At 30.3% G+C, this 19,533-nt stretch overlaps 6 protein-coding genes across 12 annotated transcripts; 4 read left to right on the top strand and 2 right to left on the bottom strand.

The window, feature by feature from the left end:
* Positions 1-39: 39 nt before the first annotated feature.
* On the bottom strand, positions 40-990 carry LOC113799263 (uncharacterized). The gene is made up of 2 exons (XM_075822907.1): positions 560-990; positions 40-493 (listed from the first exon to the last, which is right to left on the bottom strand). The coding sequence occupies exons 1-2, from the start codon at positions 660-662 to the stop codon at positions 198-200; spliced, it is 399 nt and encodes a 132-aa protein (XP_075679022.1). The 5' UTR covers positions 663-990; the 3' UTR covers positions 40-197.
* A 527-nt stretch (positions 991-1,517) lies between these two features.
* Positions 1,518-3,344, bottom strand: LOC113799274 (uncharacterized). Of its 4 annotated transcripts, none has more exons than XM_075822898.1 (2): positions 2,146-3,344; positions 1,518-2,085 (listed from the first exon to the last, which is right to left on the bottom strand). In XM_075822898.1, exons 1-2 carry the CDS (start codon positions 3,158-3,160, stop codon positions 1,733-1,735), a joined length of 1,368 nt encoding a protein of 455 aa, XP_075679013.1. In that variant the 5' UTR covers positions 3,161-3,344; the 3' UTR covers positions 1,518-1,732. The 4 variants fall into 4 exon arrangements, with proteins under 4 accessions (XP_075679013.1, XP_075679016.1, XP_075679014.1 ...); XM_075822901.1 differs by having other exon boundaries at positions 1,518-2,556; positions 2,680-3,343; XM_075822899.1 differs by having other exon boundaries at positions 2,158-3,340.
* A 456-nt stretch (positions 3,345-3,800) lies between these two features.
* Positions 3,801-5,873, top strand: LOC113799261 (uncharacterized). Of its 4 annotated transcripts, none has more exons than XM_027349869.2 (7): positions 3,801-4,140; positions 4,345-4,443; positions 4,688-4,760; positions 4,823-4,949; positions 5,034-5,369; positions 5,431-5,619; positions 5,682-5,873. In XM_027349869.2, the coding sequence occupies exons 3-7, from the start codon at positions 4,755-4,757 to the stop codon at positions 5,816-5,818; spliced, it is 795 nt and encodes a 264-aa protein (XP_027205670.2). In that variant the 5' UTR covers positions 3,801-4,140; positions 4,345-4,443; positions 4,688-4,754; the 3' UTR covers positions 5,819-5,873. The 4 variants fall into 4 exon arrangements, with proteins under 4 accessions (XP_027205670.2, XP_075678971.1, XP_027205672.2 ...); XM_075822856.1 differs by having other exon boundaries at positions 3,810-4,140; positions 4,823-4,979; XM_027349871.2 differs by having other exon boundaries at positions 3,812-4,140; positions 5,181-5,369.
* Positions 5,874-6,851: 978 nt separating this feature from the next.
* LOC113799272 (uncharacterized) lies at positions 6,852-10,420 on the top strand. The gene is made up of 3 exons (XM_027349882.2): positions 6,852-8,924; positions 9,111-9,191; positions 9,751-10,420. Exons 1-3 carry the CDS (start codon positions 8,055-8,057, stop codon positions 10,285-10,287), a joined length of 1,488 nt encoding a protein of 495 aa, XP_027205683.2. The 5' UTR covers positions 6,852-8,054; the 3' UTR covers positions 10,288-10,420.
* Positions 10,421-13,756: 3,336 nt separating this feature from the next.
* LOC113799265 (uncharacterized) lies at positions 13,757-17,194 on the top strand. The gene is made up of 5 exons (XM_075822834.1): positions 13,757-14,319; positions 14,811-14,905; positions 14,967-16,255; positions 16,316-16,433; positions 16,505-17,194. The coding sequence occupies exons 1-5, from the start codon at positions 14,229-14,231 to the stop codon at positions 16,928-16,930; spliced, it is 2,019 nt and encodes a 672-aa protein (XP_075678949.1). The 5' UTR covers positions 13,757-14,228; the 3' UTR covers positions 16,931-17,194.
* Positions 17,195-17,344: 150 nt separating this feature from the next.
* On the top strand, positions 17,345-19,316 carry Got2 (glutamate oxaloacetate transaminase 2). The gene is made up of 4 exons (XM_027349879.2): positions 17,345-17,761; positions 17,827-18,112; positions 18,175-18,465; positions 18,527-19,316. The coding sequence occupies exons 1-4, from the start codon at positions 17,649-17,651 to the stop codon at positions 19,151-19,153; spliced, it is 1,317 nt and encodes a 438-aa protein (XP_027205680.2). The 5' UTR covers positions 17,345-17,648; the 3' UTR covers positions 19,154-19,316.
* Positions 19,317-19,533: the final 217 nt, after the last annotated feature.

Raw genomic sequence — 19,533 nt, 5'->3', positions numbered from 1 at the left:
TTTATTTTACATTAATAATATTTTAAATAAAATGAGAAATTTTAAATGTTGAAAAAGTTTTTATTTTTTTAATTACAAAAATTTATTTTTAGTTACAAAAAACGAAAGGAAAAACGTGTTTTTTCAAAAATTTCATATTTGTTGAAATAATTGTGTTCCGAACCGATAGATGGCGTAACGGGATCTGTATTTTTTCTTCAAAAATTAAATAATTTATTGGCCAAATTTTTATTCGCTGTTGTCGTTGTTGTTGTTGATGATTGAACAGAATTTTGTAAATTTCCATAATTTTGTAAATGTAAATAACGTGGATCTAATGGTCGATTATGATATTGTTTAATCAATTGATCTTTTATCAATATTTTTGGATGAATTTTTCCAATCATACCCCAACCACTTATATCACGAACTTCATTTTGTGGTTGTGGTGCTGTTGATGGTAAACCAGATGTTTGGGCCAAATTCCCTGGTAATAATTCATCCATACCAGCAACTTTTGGTGAATCAAGATTAAAATCTGGTTTAATTTCAAATTCATTTTCATCTATAGAAAAACTACCGAAAAATGTTAGCGATACAATCATCAATGTCAAGATCAATGATAATGAATATCGATAATCAATAATAGTGATGTTTGTCATTATCATCATTTCTTCACACATCAAAAGAAACGCACAAAAAAAAGGTCACCATTCATACGACGAGAGAAAATCGTTTAAGACACCGAATCTGAAACGATATCACTTGACTCAATGAATTTAAAAGGATTCAATCCATCTGAAACTGTCAATCAGAAAGACAAAACAACAGAAACAAGAAAAACAGAAAAGAGAAAGTCAAAATAGCAAAATCAAGTTGTTTCATTAATATCGGAATAGCCGAAATGTATTTTTGTTTTGTTTTGGTTTTTTCGTTTCGGAAATTGGCCAATGTCACTATCACTTGCTTGTTACGCTTGAATTCATCCATCGTTTTTGCTTTCACTGATCTCTTTTTGGCTTTTTTTCTGTATTTCAGTTTTTTTCATTCAGAGAAAACAAAAACTGAATAATCCGAGTACAAGTTTTTTTCCATATTACCCTGACACCATCCAATCAACAAACAAACGAAAAAATGTTGAAATGTTTTTGTTTTTCTGTGTCTCTTTTTTTTCATGCAGGATCTTGCATTTCCTTTTTTGGAAAAAAAATTGAAAGGGAATTTCATGTTTTTCCACATTTCAGCTGATGATTATGTCGATGGCGATGTTGGTGGTGACCACAAATTACGTCTTGTATGTTATCATCATTCATGGCATAATAATTGAATGCTGGATTTATTCTGAATTTCATTGTTTCTTGAATTAAAATTGAATTATTGTCCAGTACAAACAAGTACAGACAAGCACAAACACAATTCCTTCATTCATTACATTTCCTTTTTAAATTGGTCAAATCATGTGATTTTTTTGGCTTCTTTTAAAATTCAATATCCGTCATTTTTTAATTTAATTCGCACATTACACATTACATAACACAAATTTTTCAATCATATTTTATTTATTGCATTAAAAAAATCAATCTTTGGTTGTCATTTGGTTATTTTTCTTCTTCTTCTTCGAAAAAATAATGATAAGAAAAAAAGATTCTTAAAGAAAATCAAAGGGTTAATATTATGATACAATGGAGAAAGAAAGGTTTTTGGTCGAAAAAAAAAGGATTTATTTTTTTTTGTTGTTGTTTTGGTTTTTAAATTACAAAAATGGAAATATTTCATTCACATCGGTCGATGATGATGAACCCAAATTACCCATTATATCATTATTAGGATTATTAGATGCAGCAGCTGTATTTGGCGTTCCAAATTGATTCAAAATATCATTTAAATTTCCTATACCATTATTATTTTGATTGTTGTTTCCACCTCCCCCTCCACCACCACCACCTGTACCGAATGCATTATTTAGATTGACAATTTCGCTTGGTACTTGTTGGCCACCGAAACCAAATCCAGCTAAACCATTTTGATTATTTTGATTTCCATTGCCATTTCCATTATTAGTGTTGCCACCCATATCACCATCCAACATCAGACTGGGATCATCACCTAGATAAGTATCAAAGTTATTCAAATTTCCAGCGAAATCATCCAGTCTATTATAATCACTTTGATCCGTACCGGTTTGACCGGGACGGGCAAAATTAAAATTATTCGTACTTGGTGGTGCAAAATCAAACATTCCTCCGCTGCCGCCATTGCCGCCATTATTACGGTTGTTGTTGTTATAGCCATTCGAATTGGAATTTGGATTATTATTTTCACCCGAAAGAATTTGATTCAGGTTAAAATCGGCAAAATCATTTGCATTAACAGGAATTTCAACTGGTGGTGGTGGTACGGGTACAGGTGCTGGTTGTCTTTGTTGCTGTAGTGATGGTGGTGAATTCAATGTTTGTTGTTGTTGACCATTATTCTGATTTGGATCATTAGTATTTTCGGGTATATGAATTTGATCCAATATTGGTATACCATTTTCATCTAACGGTAAATTTTTATTCTGTATAACACGTACTGGTCCTAATTGTTTTGGATCAATACCGAAAAAATTGGGCAATTCAATTGGTAATTGTTGTTGATTAGTATTATTATCATTAACATTATTTTTACCATTATTACCACCACCACCACTATTATTATTACCATTTTGATTATCAACATTATCACCAAATGGTTGAAAATAAGTATAACCAGTACGATATGGTTTAATACCGGTATTATATGAATAACCTTGATTATAACCACGTTGATTTACTGGTTGTTGTCCATTTTTTTCACCATTTTGTTGTTGTTGTTGTTGTTTGTCTCCATTTTGATTCGATGAACCATTATCAGCACCATAAACATTACTATTTGTTGTTTTAATTGTTGATCCTGGTGGTTGATTATTTGCTGATGTTTGTAATTTTTCTTGCGGTTTTTGTTGTTTATTATTTGAATCAATTATTACAGGTATAGCTTGTAATTGATCAATATTACTGATGATGATAACAATTATAATAATAATAAATATAATCAATCGAATTAATGATGATATAATCATTTTGAATGATTGTCGTTTTTGTTTTTCCAAATGTTGTTGATTCAATTCACAGTAATTTTTTTTGTTGTTGAAAATTTTCATTTAATAATTGTCACGGACACACACAAACAAATACATGAATACATCTGATGAACTGATTATCGTGATAAAAACATTCAATGAAAAACAAAAAATAAAAATCTAACATGACAAGATCGTCATATACAAACGATCAAATTTGATAAATGTGTAATGAATTTTCAATCCAGAAAAAAGCTGTTTTTTTCTTTGTCATCATAATTATAGAGTGTGTTTCGTTGAGAGAAATTTCATTTTACTTTCATTTTTTCTTGTTCTATCCAAAAGTAACTTGATCCAACCAAAAATGAATGAAAATGAAAATGACTCATTCATCATGGAACGAAAAACGAAAAACTAAGTTAAACCAAGAAAATAAAGACGCCCATTAATAATCAATTTCATTGTTGTTGTTGGCCAATATAGTGTTAATTAGCATCTATCATAGAAAAAAAACGACATTCAAAAATTTTCCAATTTTTGCCGCCAAATTTATTCATTCGAATCTTGGCTATTTTTAGTTTTGCTTTTTGGTTATTACAATGTAAAACATAAACTTGACCCAGTTCATGATTGACAAAAATGAAATTAACTATTTTTCTATATTTCAAAATTAATTTGTTCAGATTCAAAAACCAACCAAAATCTCAATCCAAAACAATGAAACAACAAAAGCAAGAAAATCCTTGGCAGCATCCTGTTCCGGTCGTTCTTTTTTTTCGAAATCTTAACTTTGTTTTTTTTTCTTAAAATATGATTACGTTATTCAATCAATCAACCAACCAACCAACCAACATCCATCAAATGTGTGGCTATTTTGGAAAATTATGAGTCATAATTTGGAGCAATATTTTTGTTTTTATTTGGATGATGAAAGAATGAATGAATGGGAGTGAATTTCCCAAAACATTTCTCCACACATACAGCAAAAAAGAAAAAGGTGTCCAAATATGATGATTGCAGGTGTACAAAACAATGAAATGTGACTTTTTCTTTTTTTCTTGGTAGGAAAATTTCCTTCTTTGAAACAAAAAAAGAAACCCAAAAAAATAATAATAAATCGGACATTCGAAAAAAATAAAACAGAGTATTTGACGAATATAAATGACAATGATTTGTTTTAAGTTGTCAGAAAAACCAAAAAAAAAAATTTTCTTCCATTGTTTTCTTCAACATTGATTTCATTTCATATTTTGTTTTTGTTTTAGGTTAAACTACGACGACGACGACTACGACATTTTTTCTTTAGTTTTCAATTTTCAATTCTTGGTTGTCCGAATTCAAAATCGACATTTTAGTTCAACAATGTGAGTGTTACCTGAACAAGCAACAAACAAACAAACAGCAATCTTTTTGTTTTCAAACATAACTGACCAATTTCATTTTTTTTTTCTCTCTCTCATTGTACAAACATCGTTTATCGAATATTCTTTTTTTCTGGGCGCCATATTCCCAAATTCAAAATCAATTACGGTCCCAAAACCAAAAAAAAATTGCCTGTTCATTCAAACCACCCAAAATTCATTGAATTGCCTTGAATCAAACGTGAAGATATTGAGTTTTTTCGAAGAAAAATCAATCAATTCGACATTCAAAACATCTTTTAATAATTTTATAAATGATGGTTTGTGTTTTGTGTTTCTGTTATAAAATTTTCTGTAAAATTCTTTGTTTTTTTTTTTGCAGTTTTCTAGTCGACAAATAATTGGCATAGTGGCCATTTTAACAATATGTACGAATCATTGTTTGGCACAAGGCAATCAAGGTGGTGGCGGTGGTTTCTTAGGTGATCTTGGAGGCCTAGGTAATCTAGGTAATCTTAATCTTGGCAATTTGGGATTGGGTAATTTGGGCATTGGAGATCTTTCATTTGATGATAATCTTGGAACGGGTTTAGGTGGTGGTGGTGGTGGCTCTAATGGTTTGGGTGGACAAAATCTTGCCAATTTCGGTGGTGGGGGTGGGGGTGGACGACAACCCGGATTGGGTGGTCTTGGTGGTTTATTAGGAGGTGGCTCACCAAATGGTTATAATCGTAATACAGGTGGGGGTGGCAACGGCGGTGGTCTTGGTGGATTAGGTGGCTTAAATCCATTAGCTGGTCTTGGTCAAGCACTTGGTGGTCTTGCAAATGGTTTAACTGGTGGTAATCAACGTGGTGGCGGTGGAGGTGGTCTTCTTGGTGGCCTACCTGGATTACTTGGAGGTGGTGGTGGTGGTCAGCAAGGAGGAGGTTAGTAAATAAGATGAATGTTTATTTTTATAAAAAAATCAAATCACAAATCAAAAACAAGGTGGAATTCCTGGGCTTGGCGGACTTGGTGGCCTTGGTGGTGGTGGAAGTCGTGGAGGTGATCAAAATAATGGCGGAGGCTTTGGTGGTCTTGATGGCCTAAATTTAGGCGGTGGAAATTCTAATGGTGGCGGGGGATTTAATGGCCTAAATTTAGGTGGAGGCGGTAATGATCTTGGTGGTCTTGGAGGTAAGTTTTGTGATTTTCACATTGATTTTACACTTTATAATTAACTGATAAAAAAATTAAAGGTCTTGGAGGGGGCGGTGGTGGTGGAAATGATTTCGGTGGACAAGATCTTGGTAATCTTGGCAATCTAGGAGGTGGTGGCGGTGGCGGCGGTGGTGATTATGATTCATTAGGTGATGCTGGTTTTAGTAGAAAATAATTCCATTACAAAAAACCGGGTCGAGAGAAAAAAAATCTTATTTAATTTTTTTTTTTATAAAAAAAAACTATAATTTTTTTTATTATATTACAAACACACACACACATCACATTTCACAACAAACTGATTTCCGAATCATATTCGACATATTTGTTAATGTCCTGTACTGTATACCTGAAATAATATTTTTTTGGTAATTGTCATTTTTTTTTGTCGTTGTCCTTGTGTGTGTGTTGTTGCATCATAATAATTTTTTTTTGTCAAATTGTTTACAACAATAATAATAATGTAATTTTCGTGAAAAAAATTGTGATTTTTTTTTATTCCGTTGAATTCTGGAATTATTTTCTGACAAATTCAATTTCCTTGTTGAACCATTCAAATATTCTGGTTTGTTTGATATTCCAATCGTGTGTATGTGTGTTGAAAAATAAGAAAAATGAAAGGAAATGAGTATGGTTCATAATGATTGTTGAGTTTCTGGAAAGTTTTCTCTCTCTCTCTCTCTCTCTCTCTCTCTCTCTCTCTCTCTCTCTCTCTCTCTCTCTCTCTCTCTCTCTGTTTTCATTTCTTAAATCAAATGTATGTGTGGCACATCATCAACATTTGGCAAAAAAAAAGAAGGAAACGAAAACGGAATTTCAAAATTTTATTCTGCTGTTGTTTGAAAATATCTTGGGAATTGCAATGTATATTTCATTCTCTCTCACACATACATGAAGCAGCATAAATAAATGCCAAAATAAATGAATGAATGAAAGAATTGAATTAGACACACCGAAAAAAAACAAGAATTGTATGAATGTTGAACCGAAAAAAATCGAGATAGAAAAAACATTGGGAGAAAATGAATTTTTTTGGACGCCTAGCTCCAAACAAACGTATAAGGAGCAATGAAAATACAATGAAAAGAGATTATTCTTTGCCAAAAAAAAAATTACGCGCATGCGTATTCAAAAGATTCTTGAAATATTTTTGCCTTTTTTATTATCATCATTCATCGGGTGTGCGTATCAGTTACTTGTTTTTTCATTTTCATTCCAATCGTGCGTGTGTGTGTGTTAATGTTTTTTTCGTTGTTTTGGATTGTATATGGAATTCTAGGATTCTGGATTCTGTAATGTTGTTGTACAACAAACAAAACAAAATCAAGCAGCAGAAGCAGTAGCTACTAAAAACTACACGCACGCAAATGTAATTCTGGTATTGTAAAAAAAAAAAATTCTGGTATGATTTTTTTTGTTTCGGAATATTCCAGGAGCTTTCCGTATCGTGTTGTTCGTTTGGTTTGTTTCAAAAACCCGAAACCAAATAAAGCGTGCCCTTCGTTTTTATTCAGTCATTTTATCGTGATCATCATTATTATTTTAGTTTGTTTTTCTGGTTTTGGTTTCCTTGTATTCCAAATCGATAATGACGACAAAAAATCAGTGAGAAAACAAAACACCAAAAGAGAGATATAGAAAAATTTTGTTAATTTCCAATTTGAATTTTGCTTTTGGTTTTTGTTTTTCATTTTAAATTTTAAATTTTAAATATTGATTGAAATCGATTTGTGTGTTTGATTGAAATCGTTTCGATTTAAATCAATTTTGATCATTCAACTCATCATCATTATCATCCGGTGTTCAATAAATTTCAAACGTTCAAACTGTCAATCAATTTTTGTTTGCTTGTGTTTGTGTCTGATTCATTTCATGTTTTACATGTTTTTCGCTCTCTCTTTCGCTTTCATTCGATAATCGGTTAGGTTAAGGTTACACAATATCTCTCTGTGTATCTTGTTGACAAGAATAAATGTCATCGCGGCATACCAAAACAGAAAACATCAAACTGAATCTACATTGAATGGGACAAAAAAAAATGATGTTTATACAGTGATGATGTGTGTTTGTGATCGGATATTTTTCTCCGAATGAATCTTCCGAATACATTCTCAATTTTCAATCATTTTTTGTTTTTCCTCAATCATCGCATCGTAATATGCCATATTGAATAAACAGAATAAACATTCAAAGAATCATTTTGAATGAATGATTGATCGATCGATCGATCAACATCATCTGTTTTTCATTGGATTTTTCTCTTTTCTTTGTTGTTGTTGTTGTTGTGGATCATCAAAAAAATCATATTACATTTTTGGTTGGGTGTCATGTTCTTGTCATTGTAAAAAAAAATCACAATAAATTCTGTAACCCGAAAAAAAAACCCGAGAAGAAACGATAAAACCCCGAGAATGGAACGACAATTTAATGAAAATCCAAATGATGTTACAATAATGACTGAATCTTTACCTCAGGCTATTCATAGGCCATCAGGCCATGATAATAATAATAATGGTGTGACGGGCGATTGTATCGATAATAATAAAAAATTAAATCAAAGACAACCGAATCAACAATCATATTTAATAATGTCAAATACAATGCGTTCATATATAGAATCATTACCAAAAAAATTAACCATAACAGAAGAATTAATGGAATATCGTTATTGGAAATCATTACGTACAGAATTTATATCAACATTTTTATTTGTGATTTTTACCTGTGGTATATTGACTATTACAACACAATCGACAACAACAACAACATTGTCAAATTTACATCATGAACAACAACAACAACAACAACAAAAACTACAACAAACCGATAGTATTGAATTATTGAAAAATTCATTGGCAATTGGTTTTACAGTTGCAACACTGATACAATGTACTGGTCATGTTTGTGGTTGTCATTTATCGATTGCCATTACAATTGGTCTTTATGTTACTGAACGAGTGACAATATTACGTTTAATATCATATTTATTTGTACAAATTTTTGCATCAATATTTGGTATGATGGTTGTTTATAATTTATTCGGTACAGTTATACCGATAATGCCTTCCACAACAACTACGTTAACAACGGTACAGATATTTGGTTTTGAATTTTTATCAACATTTTTGATTGTCCTAACCTATCTGGCTAATTGTGATCCAAATCGTCGTTTACAATTAACTAATAATAATACTATTAATAATGATAATTATAATTGTATAATTGATTCATCAAAATCATTAACAATTGGATTTGCCTATACAGTTGGACATTTATTTGCGGTAAGTTTTTTGTTTTGTAAATCAATAATTATCGATCGAATCGAATCGAATCGATCAATCATTAATGAATTTCGTTGATCAATATTTTCTTGAATAATTCTTGTTGTTTTTTCTCCTTTTATTCTCATTTCATTCTTATTTCATTTTATTCAATGAAAAAAATCAATAAATTTTTTTCTTTTATAGTTTGTTGCAACTGGTGCATCAATGAATCCAGCTAAAGCATTGGCCATATCGATTATAACTGAAAATTATTGTTTACATTGGGTAAATATATTATTTATTTTTGTTTTTGTTTTTTGTTTTTCATTTCAAACAAACAAACAGAAAAATTCTGATGAGAATTCTGGATGATTTTTTTGGTGAATAAGCATTGCACGATTGCATAATCAATGATGTTTGGCACTGGATGATTAGAGTAGAGTTAGGAGAACAGAATATTCTGTATTTTTTTTAGTTTCGTTTGTTTACACAATCCATTGATTGATCTATAATATGGTTGTTGTTGTTTTTTCACTGCAAAAAAAAGAGAATTTGAGAAATTGTTACCAATTTTGAAACTAACTGACTGAGAGAGAATAAGCTTAGGATTTGAATGAGAAAAAAAAATTGATGCCCGAATCAATCGATATGGAAAAAAAAACAAAAAACAGAAAAGTTCAAATGTTGTTCAAACATAATATTTTCAGATATTCGAAATATCAATATTGACATTAGGCAACATATTTTTTCCGTTGAGTAAATAGAGCAAGATCATTCATTTTATTTCATTTTGTTTACCTGAATTTACCTGAAATATTTTTTGTTTTTCCCTCCCAACTGAAAGATTTATTGGATATCACCATTACTTGCTGGTCTATTTGGTGGATTAATTTATGATTATATTGGATCGATCAAAACAACAACGACGACGAAAACAACAACAACTAAAACAATGACAACACCATTAAATTGTCCATCACCTTCACCATCATCATCATCGTCGACATCATCATCCATACATCAAATTATACCATCACCAATTCTTTTATCATCATCCGCATCATCATCATCATCAAATTGTTCTGGAACTGATCAAACAACAACAACAAAACCAGTAGCTACATCATCAACAACGATGATGATGATGATGGAAAAGCCAAACAATAATACATCATCGTCATCATCAATTTTTAATCTACAACAACAACAACTAAAACAACAACAACAACCAAAACAACAACAACAATTTAATAATGAAACACAATTTTTAATTGTTAATCAGGAAAAAACATTACAAAATGATAATTGTAATAAAACAAACTATAACAACAACAACAACAAAAATTATAATGATAATGATGAAATACGTAGACGATATTGAAATAAAAAAAAATATTGTTAATGAAGAAATGTTTCCGGGAAAAAAATGATAAAGTTTTTTTCGGAAATATTTCTCTTGCTATTATTTTTTTCCTTGATTTGAATTTGAATAAATTTTTTTCTTTGAGGGCCAATATTTTTCTATATTCAAAACAGAAAAATTCCCGAGAAAGATTCTTCAAATAAATTTACCAAAGATCAATGATGATGAATGAATGAATGAATGAATGGAACAAGCATTGATAATATACAATTGGGAAATTCAAAGTTTTTCTTTCTTTCTTTCTTGAATGAATGAATGATCATCATTCATTCATTCATTATTTATTCCAAAAAGAATTTAGGCCCTATAAATAATAGGATTCTTTCCTCTTTTTTCGCTACGATTGCAAAATTCTGTCCACTTTCTCTCTTGCTTGCTCTTTTTCCTTATTATTCCTTGTTAGTCTTGGGGTAATCTTATTTTCTTCTTCGAAAGAAAACTTTTTTCCTCTTGTTTTGGCTCATTAAATAGGCAAGTTTTTTCTTTCGTCTAATTTTTTTTCCATATTTGCATGTTGCCCATTAAAAGATGCTGCTGTTGTTGATGATGATGATAATTTGGGTAGATTTTTTTTCGTTTTTTCAAGTTCCGTTCAAACATTATTATCATTATTTTGGTTTAATAACGTCGAATAACAACAACAACAACAACAGACGCCCGTTTCATATTTTTTTACAAAAAAAATGAGAAAAAAAGAGGTTTATTTTTTTAGAAACAAAAAATAAAAATGAAAACTTTTCCATTCTCTTTTCACTATTTTTTCTTTTCCATTCTAGCTGGTTCTGCAGTTTCTTTGTCCAAAATTTGGGTTAATAGAATCAATGAATGAACAGAATGAATGAATGAAATGAATGGAAAGAATTCGAATTCGAAATTGTATTTTGTGCTTGAACTTTGTTCGGTTTGAATGGTGAATAACGGTGATTGTGAATTTGCTTCTTCTACGGCCATCCAAGAGATGTACAGAATTATCGATTTTATAATTAAACTAAAGAGTGAGGTTCTTTCATTGTTTTTTTTTTTGTTTTCTCATAAACAACCTAATCGGTTTGATTTGTTTGTTTGTTGTCTTTTGCAGTTTGAAAAAAGAAAGAAAAAAAGACAACAAGGTTAAGAGAGAGAGAGAAAAGTTTGTTTTCTATCACCAAAAATGGAGAAGAAGAATGCATTCCGGATGATGATGCGGCCTAAAGAAATTTTTTTCTGTCATTTTCTATAGGGTGATGATGTTATTTTTTTATATTCTGAATTTATTTATCGGACAAATGTTGTTTGGGATAACCAACCAAACAACCAACCAAACAACAACAAACGATTATAGCCGATGACCATAGATAATGATAATGTGAGAAGAAAATGAGAATCTTTTGTTGTTAAATGATGATTTTGCGCCGTCGATTCTGCTGTAGGAATACGATACAATGTGCGTGGGTGATCCATTTGGAATGAATTTTATTCTGTGAGGAAAAAAAAACGAGAATTTTGCAAAAACTTTTTGGCTGATAACTCCCAAAAGAGAGAGAGAGAGAGAGCATCGTTTGGTCGGTTTGGTATGTGGGTTATTTTATTTCATTTTACTTTAGTTGAATTTTCTCCGATTGTTCATATGTCATGCATTCGAATGGCAAGGATGCTACTGACAGTAGCAGAATTTCACAGAATTTTCTTTTTCCTTTCTTTTTTGTTATTTTGTTTTTGAAATTGTAAAACGATCCGAAAGAAAGAAAAAAAGGCGAATTTTTTATTTTTTGCTTGAATTTTCAACAAGCAAAATAATTAGAAAAATTTGCCGAAAATGTTATTTTTTTTTTGGAAAAACAAACAAACATTGATTGCCAGGAATTTTCTTTCATCTCGTCATGTATTGCATTCATTCATCAATACACACCCGAAAAAGAAATTTCAAATATTTTTTGTTTCCAAAAGAAACTTTCTTTTCAATTTGTTCAAATATTTATCAAATATTTTTTACAAATGAAAAAAAATGCTTTAAACACACATTCACTGTGTATACGATTTGCCAGACTTTGCACTTTGATCATAATCAAAGAAAAGAAAGAAAAGAAATTGAAAACAAACTTCAAACAACAAAAGATTGAATTGATCGACATTCCAGATGCATTCATTCATTCAGAATTTCAATTTTTTTTCGGCAAAAAAAAACCGGAAAAAAATCGATCGAAACAGAATATATTTTTTGGGAATTTTCCCGGAAAAAACTTTTTTGGGAAATATTCCCTTGATGTTAATTAGAATTTTTTTTTTCTTTTGATTTATCGGATTTTTTTTCTTCTTCTTCTTTGAAAATTGTCAGGAAAATTTTGAAACGAAGAAAATAAATTGCCAATTTAGCGAAAGATTTTCTTCTGTTTTTGATTAGCTTGAAGCCAATTTTGTTTCGTAATGACGATAATGATGATTGCGATTGTAATTGAAAAAATTATATATCACTGAATTTTCCGCTTGAAGCTAAAAATATTCTTAATTACAAATTCAATCGAAAAAAAAAATGAAAAAAATGGTTGAATCATAGTCATCAACCTAACCTCACTCAACTATGAATCACAGTCATAGTCATAGTCATCAACCTAACCTCACTTGACTATGAAAAATGTAATATCAAAAAAAAAAAAAAAAAAAAAAAATCAAAAAAAAAGAAAAATTACCTTATTTAAAAATTATTCTACCGAATCATAGAATAATAATCGTCATCATCATGATTCGAAACATCCAAAACAAATGAAAATCATTCAACTAAAACTAATAGGATCTTTCATTATTATTATTTTATATATTTTTCATTTTCCATTATTCTTACGCTCGAATCATAATTACCAAAAGACAAAAGAAAAGAGAAAGATTCTTTATTCTTTCAATACAAAAAAAAACGAACCAAAATTAGATTAAATAATGATAATAATAATCATTTTTAACGTTTCAATAAATTCTTTCGTAAATTCTTCTTCGTCGTTTTTTTGTTTTTGCATCAGCATTTTTTTTCGTTCGAAACTAACCTTCTTTTTTTCTTCTGTCGCGAAAAAAAACCATCATCAAGATCAATGCCATCATTTAGTTTTCTTGTATAGATCCGGATTGTTTGTTTGTTTGTTTGGTTCTTCAAGAAAATTATCTTGATTTTAAGGAAAAAAAAATTTTTTTTGGCCCAGATTTACCACACACACACTGCAGATACCATCATACAAACAAACAAACAAAAACTTCCTTCCCCCCTCCGTTTAAAATAAGAGAGAGTCGAGGATAAAGGAGGGGAAAAAGACAAAAAAGGAATAAAGCCACACAGTACGTTGAATGCTCGAATTCATTTCGAGAAAAAAAAATCCTAGCAAAATCCATGTGTGAGTGAATTTCTCTCATCACTCGTTTTATTCGAAGTTAGTCTGTATTCAAAAAATAAAATGTTCGATGTGTGAATGCAGGGCAGAAGACGACGTCGGCAACAAACAACGACGACGATGATCGAATCGAATGCTTGAAGACGGCGACGACGAAGAAGAAGAAAAAAAAACCTCGCCCTCACAAACACCACCACCACCACAATCATCATCATCAGCAGCAAAACTTGTAGCTTGTTGATATATCGGTGTAATCATCGAATGGAAAAAAATCATCAACAAACCAAACCTTGCAACTTTTTTGTTTGTTAAAAAAAAGAAATAGAAAAAATTCATCGAAACAATCCATAGATGTTTGTGTATAGTGGTCGATGATTGTCGATGATCATCGTCATCATCATCATCATCATCGCGTAGTCGTATAAACAAAATTTTGAGCTGAAAAATTCCAAAGTTTTTTTTCTGTTTATATAATCCAGTTTCGTTTGAAATTTTTTTCCGATAAAATCAAATTCTTCGAAATGTTTATCTGTTCAATATGCAACCATGGTTGATTCATTCGTTCATCATTCATTCAATCAGCATCATCAAGCCAATATTGTTCAAACAACCAGCCAAAAAAACAAGATTAGATTAAGTTAGTTTCACCCAAAGAACATCGAACCTTATTAATTTTTTTGTAATATAATCATCATTATACTTGTCTGTTATGATAAAAACATTATTGCCATATCTTATTCCTACGTTTTAGACGTTTTTGTTGTTTGATTTATTTGGTGTTTTTTGTAAAAGTGATTTCTCATCATTTGTGTAATTTGATTGTGTTGTATGGCGCGACATCAACAAACAAATCAAATCAAATCAGACCAGTTACAAATAATGATGACATTTTTTTTTTTTTTTTGATGATGATTGCGATGATAATCACATAACAATCGATGATGATAATCGAGTTGATTGTTATTTTTTTTAGGGAAGCCAAAATGAAATGACAATCTTTTTCTTTTTTTCTGTTGCCTACATTTGTTGATCATCATTTGGAGATAGTTCTGTGTTTTTCCTCGTTGTTTAACAAAATAATCAGCATTTCAACAAGTATTTTTTTATTTATGTTTTTTCGGTGTTCAGTTTCGAAATCAAAGATGGATATGTTAAATAATCAACAAATTGTACATGCCGGTTGGTTAATTAAATCACCACCTGAAAAACGAATATGGAAAACGGTAAAAAATTCAATGGTTTTTTCAACTTAAATTAATTTCATTATGTTTTTATGATAATTAGAAATGGAGACGTCGTTGGTTTGTATTGAAACCATCCGGTCAAATACCAGGACAATATGTACTTGAATATTATACCGATTCAACATGTAAAAAATTAAAAGGACAAATTGATTTAGATCAATGTGAACAAGTTGATGCTGGTTTACAATTAGAAATACGTAAACAAAATTATGATAATATGTTTGATTTACGTACATCAAGACGTACTTATTATTTGGTTGCTGGTTGTGAAGATGAAATGAATAAATGGGTTGAATGTATTTGTTCGGTTTGTGGTTTAAAAATGGAATCAATACAAAATGATTTAACATTATTACCTACAATCGATATGAATATTAATGGTAGCCAAAATAGTAGTACAAATAATAGCCCAAATCATAATCATCATCAAAATAATTTAAATAGTAATGAAGAACTACGTTATTCACCACAACCAAGTCAAAATGATCAACAACAACAACAGCAGCAGCAATTAACATCATTGATATCAACGCAGCAACAACAACAATCAACAAGTGAATCATCATTATCAACATTAAATTATATACCAATTTCAGAATGTTATAGTGGAAAATCAATATATTCACATAATAATAATGATCGTCATAATTTAAATAGTTCATCACCACCACCTAGGCCACCAAAACCACCAACATTACAACAACAAAATATTAATCAATTATTTCCATCGGTTTCAAAATCACAAAGTTCATTGGCATTATGGCCACAAGATCAACAACAACAACCTTCAATACCTAAAACGACAGCAGCAGCAGCAGCAGCAATCGGTAAAGTTCAATTATCTTCATCATCATTACATCAAATGACGACAAATGGATCTGGATTATTACAACAACAGCAACCTCCACCATTACCAAAATCATTGACAACAACAGCGTTGCTTAACAACAGGTCGTTCTACCTCAATTCATCGAATAAACAACAACAACAAAAACAATCTGATAATAATCAATTTTATAATGTATATGATACATGGCATTCACGATCAACAAAAAGACAGGATTTTTTACTTGCTTCTTTAACACCACCGCCGCCACCCCCACAATCATCATCATCATCATCACAGAATCAATTAATACCACCACAAGTTAATCGTGATCTTAAACCAAATCGTCGTAATCAACAACGAAGTCATCCGGGAATATTATCCGAACATCATCAAAATCAAAAACAGACAAAAAGTGACAGTAATGTTGTAATGGAAATGATATTGGCCGATACAATCAATAATAATAAACAACAGCCATTCAAACGAATTAATCAAAATAAGTAAGAAATTTTTTGTTGAAAATTTTTGGTTTTAATTTGATTTTTTGTTTTGTTTTCAAGTTCACAACCAATAATGACAAGCCGTCATACATTACCAAGGCCATTGATTACAAGCTATACGTTAAGAAATCAAAATAAAAATAATGATAATTATTGTCATTTGGCTCATTGTGAACAGGTAATATTTGTAATTTATAATTTGTATCGTAAAAAACTGACCATATTTCAAATCTTTTTTGATAAAATTAGCCAAAAACAACAATCGAAGATTGTGAACGCCAATATTTAGATTTAGATTTGGATGTAGAATCAAGCAACAGTACTACTAACAATAATTCAAATAGCCCTAAAACAGCAAATGATAATGGTGGTTTAGTATCATCATCATCATCATCATCGACAACAATAACAGATCATGGACATTTATCATCAAATCATTCCAATCATCATCATCATCAACAATGCAACATTCCTGATAATCAACAATCATCGGATTTATTATTAAATAATAATAATATTTGTGACCAAATTAGTCTAAATATTGGTCATAATTCAACAATGACAATGGATTTTGCTGATAATCCTGGTACAGTGTATAAAGAAGTTGATTTTCTTAAAACAAAAGCTTTAAATGAAATGCGATTAAATATGAATATTTATCGTAAAGCCAACTAAAATAACAAAAGAATCGATTGAACATCGTAATTGTGCCAAACAAACAAACAAAGAATTCAAAGATGATTCTGTGATTTTTTTTTCTATTATTATTTCGCTTTAAAATTTCAAAACAAAAAAATTGAAAAGAATCTTTATGTGTGTGATCCAATCAATCAATCAATGATCTTATCCTTTAAACTAATTTAAAATGGACATTTTTATAAAAATTTGTATAAACAAATGAATTTTAAAAAAATTAAAAATAAACTTTTCATTTTTGGATTTTTGGATTTCGTTTTTTTTTGATGATATTCTAACATGATAGATGGCAGCACTGTTATGGGTACATATTTGCCAACATATTTGATCGAATGATGATGATTTTATCCATTGATGATAAACATTGGTAAACAGGCATTTTTTTTTGATGTTTGTTCTCCTTTTCAAGTCCTTGAAGAAGATTGATATAAAGATATTTTATAGTCGCGGTGTATATGCTTGTTTGTTTTCATGCAACCTTGTTTTTTTTTGGCTAAATATCTTAGCATTTTAACGGTTAATGCTCGTCAGTTGTTTTTTTCATAATAAATACGAATTTTTTAATACTGTAATACTGTAATACTATTGCGTAAACATCGAAATTTCGACCGCCGGTATCATTTACTTTGATTCATTGAAAGTGAAACAAAAAAATCTTAATAATTTAAGAAGAATAAATTAGTTGAACGATAAAACAATGTTTTCCTCATCAATTCGTTGTCTAATTCAATCTTCAGCAACAACAACAACAACAGCGGTAGCATCATGTCAATTATCACCATCGATAATTTATCTGACACGACGATCCAAGTATGAATTCAATTCGATTGTTTTGAAACAAAAAAAAAATTGATTTTTTTTTCTTATTAAAATAGTTCATGGTGGTCACACATTGAAATGGGTCCACCAGATGCTATACTTGGTATTACCGAAGCATTTAAACGTGATACAAATCCAAAAAAAGTTAATCTTGGTGTTGGTGCCTATCGTAATGATCTGGGTAAACCACATATATTACCCAGTGTTATAAAAGCTGAAGAAAAATTGAATGAATTAAATTTGGATAAAGAATACTTGGGAATATCTGGCCTACCAGAATTTACAGCAGCTGCTGCTCGTTTAGCATTTGGTGATAAAAGTCCAGTAATCACTGAAAAATTGGTAAATATGATTCGGAAAATTTGCATTTTTGATCATTAACAAATGTCTTTCCCGTATGATAGAATGCAACAGTTCAAGGAATATCCGGTACAGGATCATTAACGATTGGTGCATATTTTCTTCGTGATTTTCATCAAGGTCCAAAAGATGTTTATATGCCAACACCAACATGGGGAAATCATATACCATTATTTAAACGTGCCGGTTTTAATATAAAACAATATCGTTATTATGATCCAAAAACATGTGGTTTTGATTTTCCAGGTGCATTGCAAGATATTGCAAAAATTCCGGAAAAATCAATAATTTTATTACATGCTTGTGCACATAATCCAACCGGTGTTGATCCAAAAGTATTTTTTTTTTTGGTTCTGAAATGCAATTGATTTTAACTTTAATTTGGTTTTGTATTAGCTTGATCAATGGCAAGAAATGTCCAATCTAATTAAACAACGAAATCTATTACCATTTTTTGATATGGCATATCAAGGTTTTGCTACCGGTGATATTGATCGTGATGCATCAGCATTACGATTATTTATTCAAAATGGTCATCAAGTTTGTCTATCACAATCATTTGCTAAAAATATGGGACTTTATGGTGAAAGAATCGGTGCATTCACCGTTGTTGGTTCATCACAGGAAGAAGCTAGTCGCATTATGTCACAAATCAAAATCATTATTCGTCCAATGTATTCGAATCCACCATTACATGGTGCACGTATTGCATCAATGATTTTAAATGATTCTTCATTACGTACACAATGGTTAAAAGATGTTAAAGAAATGGCACAACGTATTATAATGATGCGTGCAAAACTGCGTAATATAATCGAATCAGAAGGATCGACACGTAATTGGCAACATATTACCGAACAAATTGGAATGTTTTGTTTTACCGGTATGGATAAATCACAATGTGAACGTTTGACCAAAGAATTTAGTGTCTATCTAACAATGGATGGACGAATTAGTGTTGCCGGGTTATCATCATCAAATGTTGAATGGGTTGGTAAAGGAATTCATGCTGTTACGAAGTGAAAAATCAAACTACTGACTGACTGATCATCAGCATTCATTAAATTATTATTATTATTACACATTTTGTTAACATTCATTACATAATAATGGATTAAATAATAGTTAAACCAGAAAGAGAATTGGAATTTTTTTTCCAGAATAAAAAGAGAAATTATTGTTATAATTCTAATTTTCCAAAAAATGATGTTTTTTTTCGGTCAACAAAAAAATAAAATATAAAATATAATCATGATTAAAATGAAAAAATTACCCAAAAAATTACATTGTATTTACAAAATTGCGATCGATCAACCGATCAATCATTAATCGATTTTGAATTACTAATAAACATCTTTCAATTTGGATTCGAAATTCTCCTCCCCCTTTTCATCCTCTTTCAA

Source organism: Dermatophagoides pteronyssinus, unplaced genomic scaffold, assembly GCF_027571235.1.
Source record: "Dermatophagoides pteronyssinus isolate colony J.1.1.1.1 unplaced genomic scaffold, Derpt_VIB-CSIC_2022.12 sq0021, whole genome shotgun sequence".
NCBI classification, from domain to species: domain Eukaryota; kingdom Metazoa; phylum Arthropoda; class Arachnida; order Sarcoptiformes; family Pyroglyphidae; genus Dermatophagoides; species Dermatophagoides pteronyssinus.
This window is presented reverse-complemented; position numbering and strand designations above follow the sequence as displayed.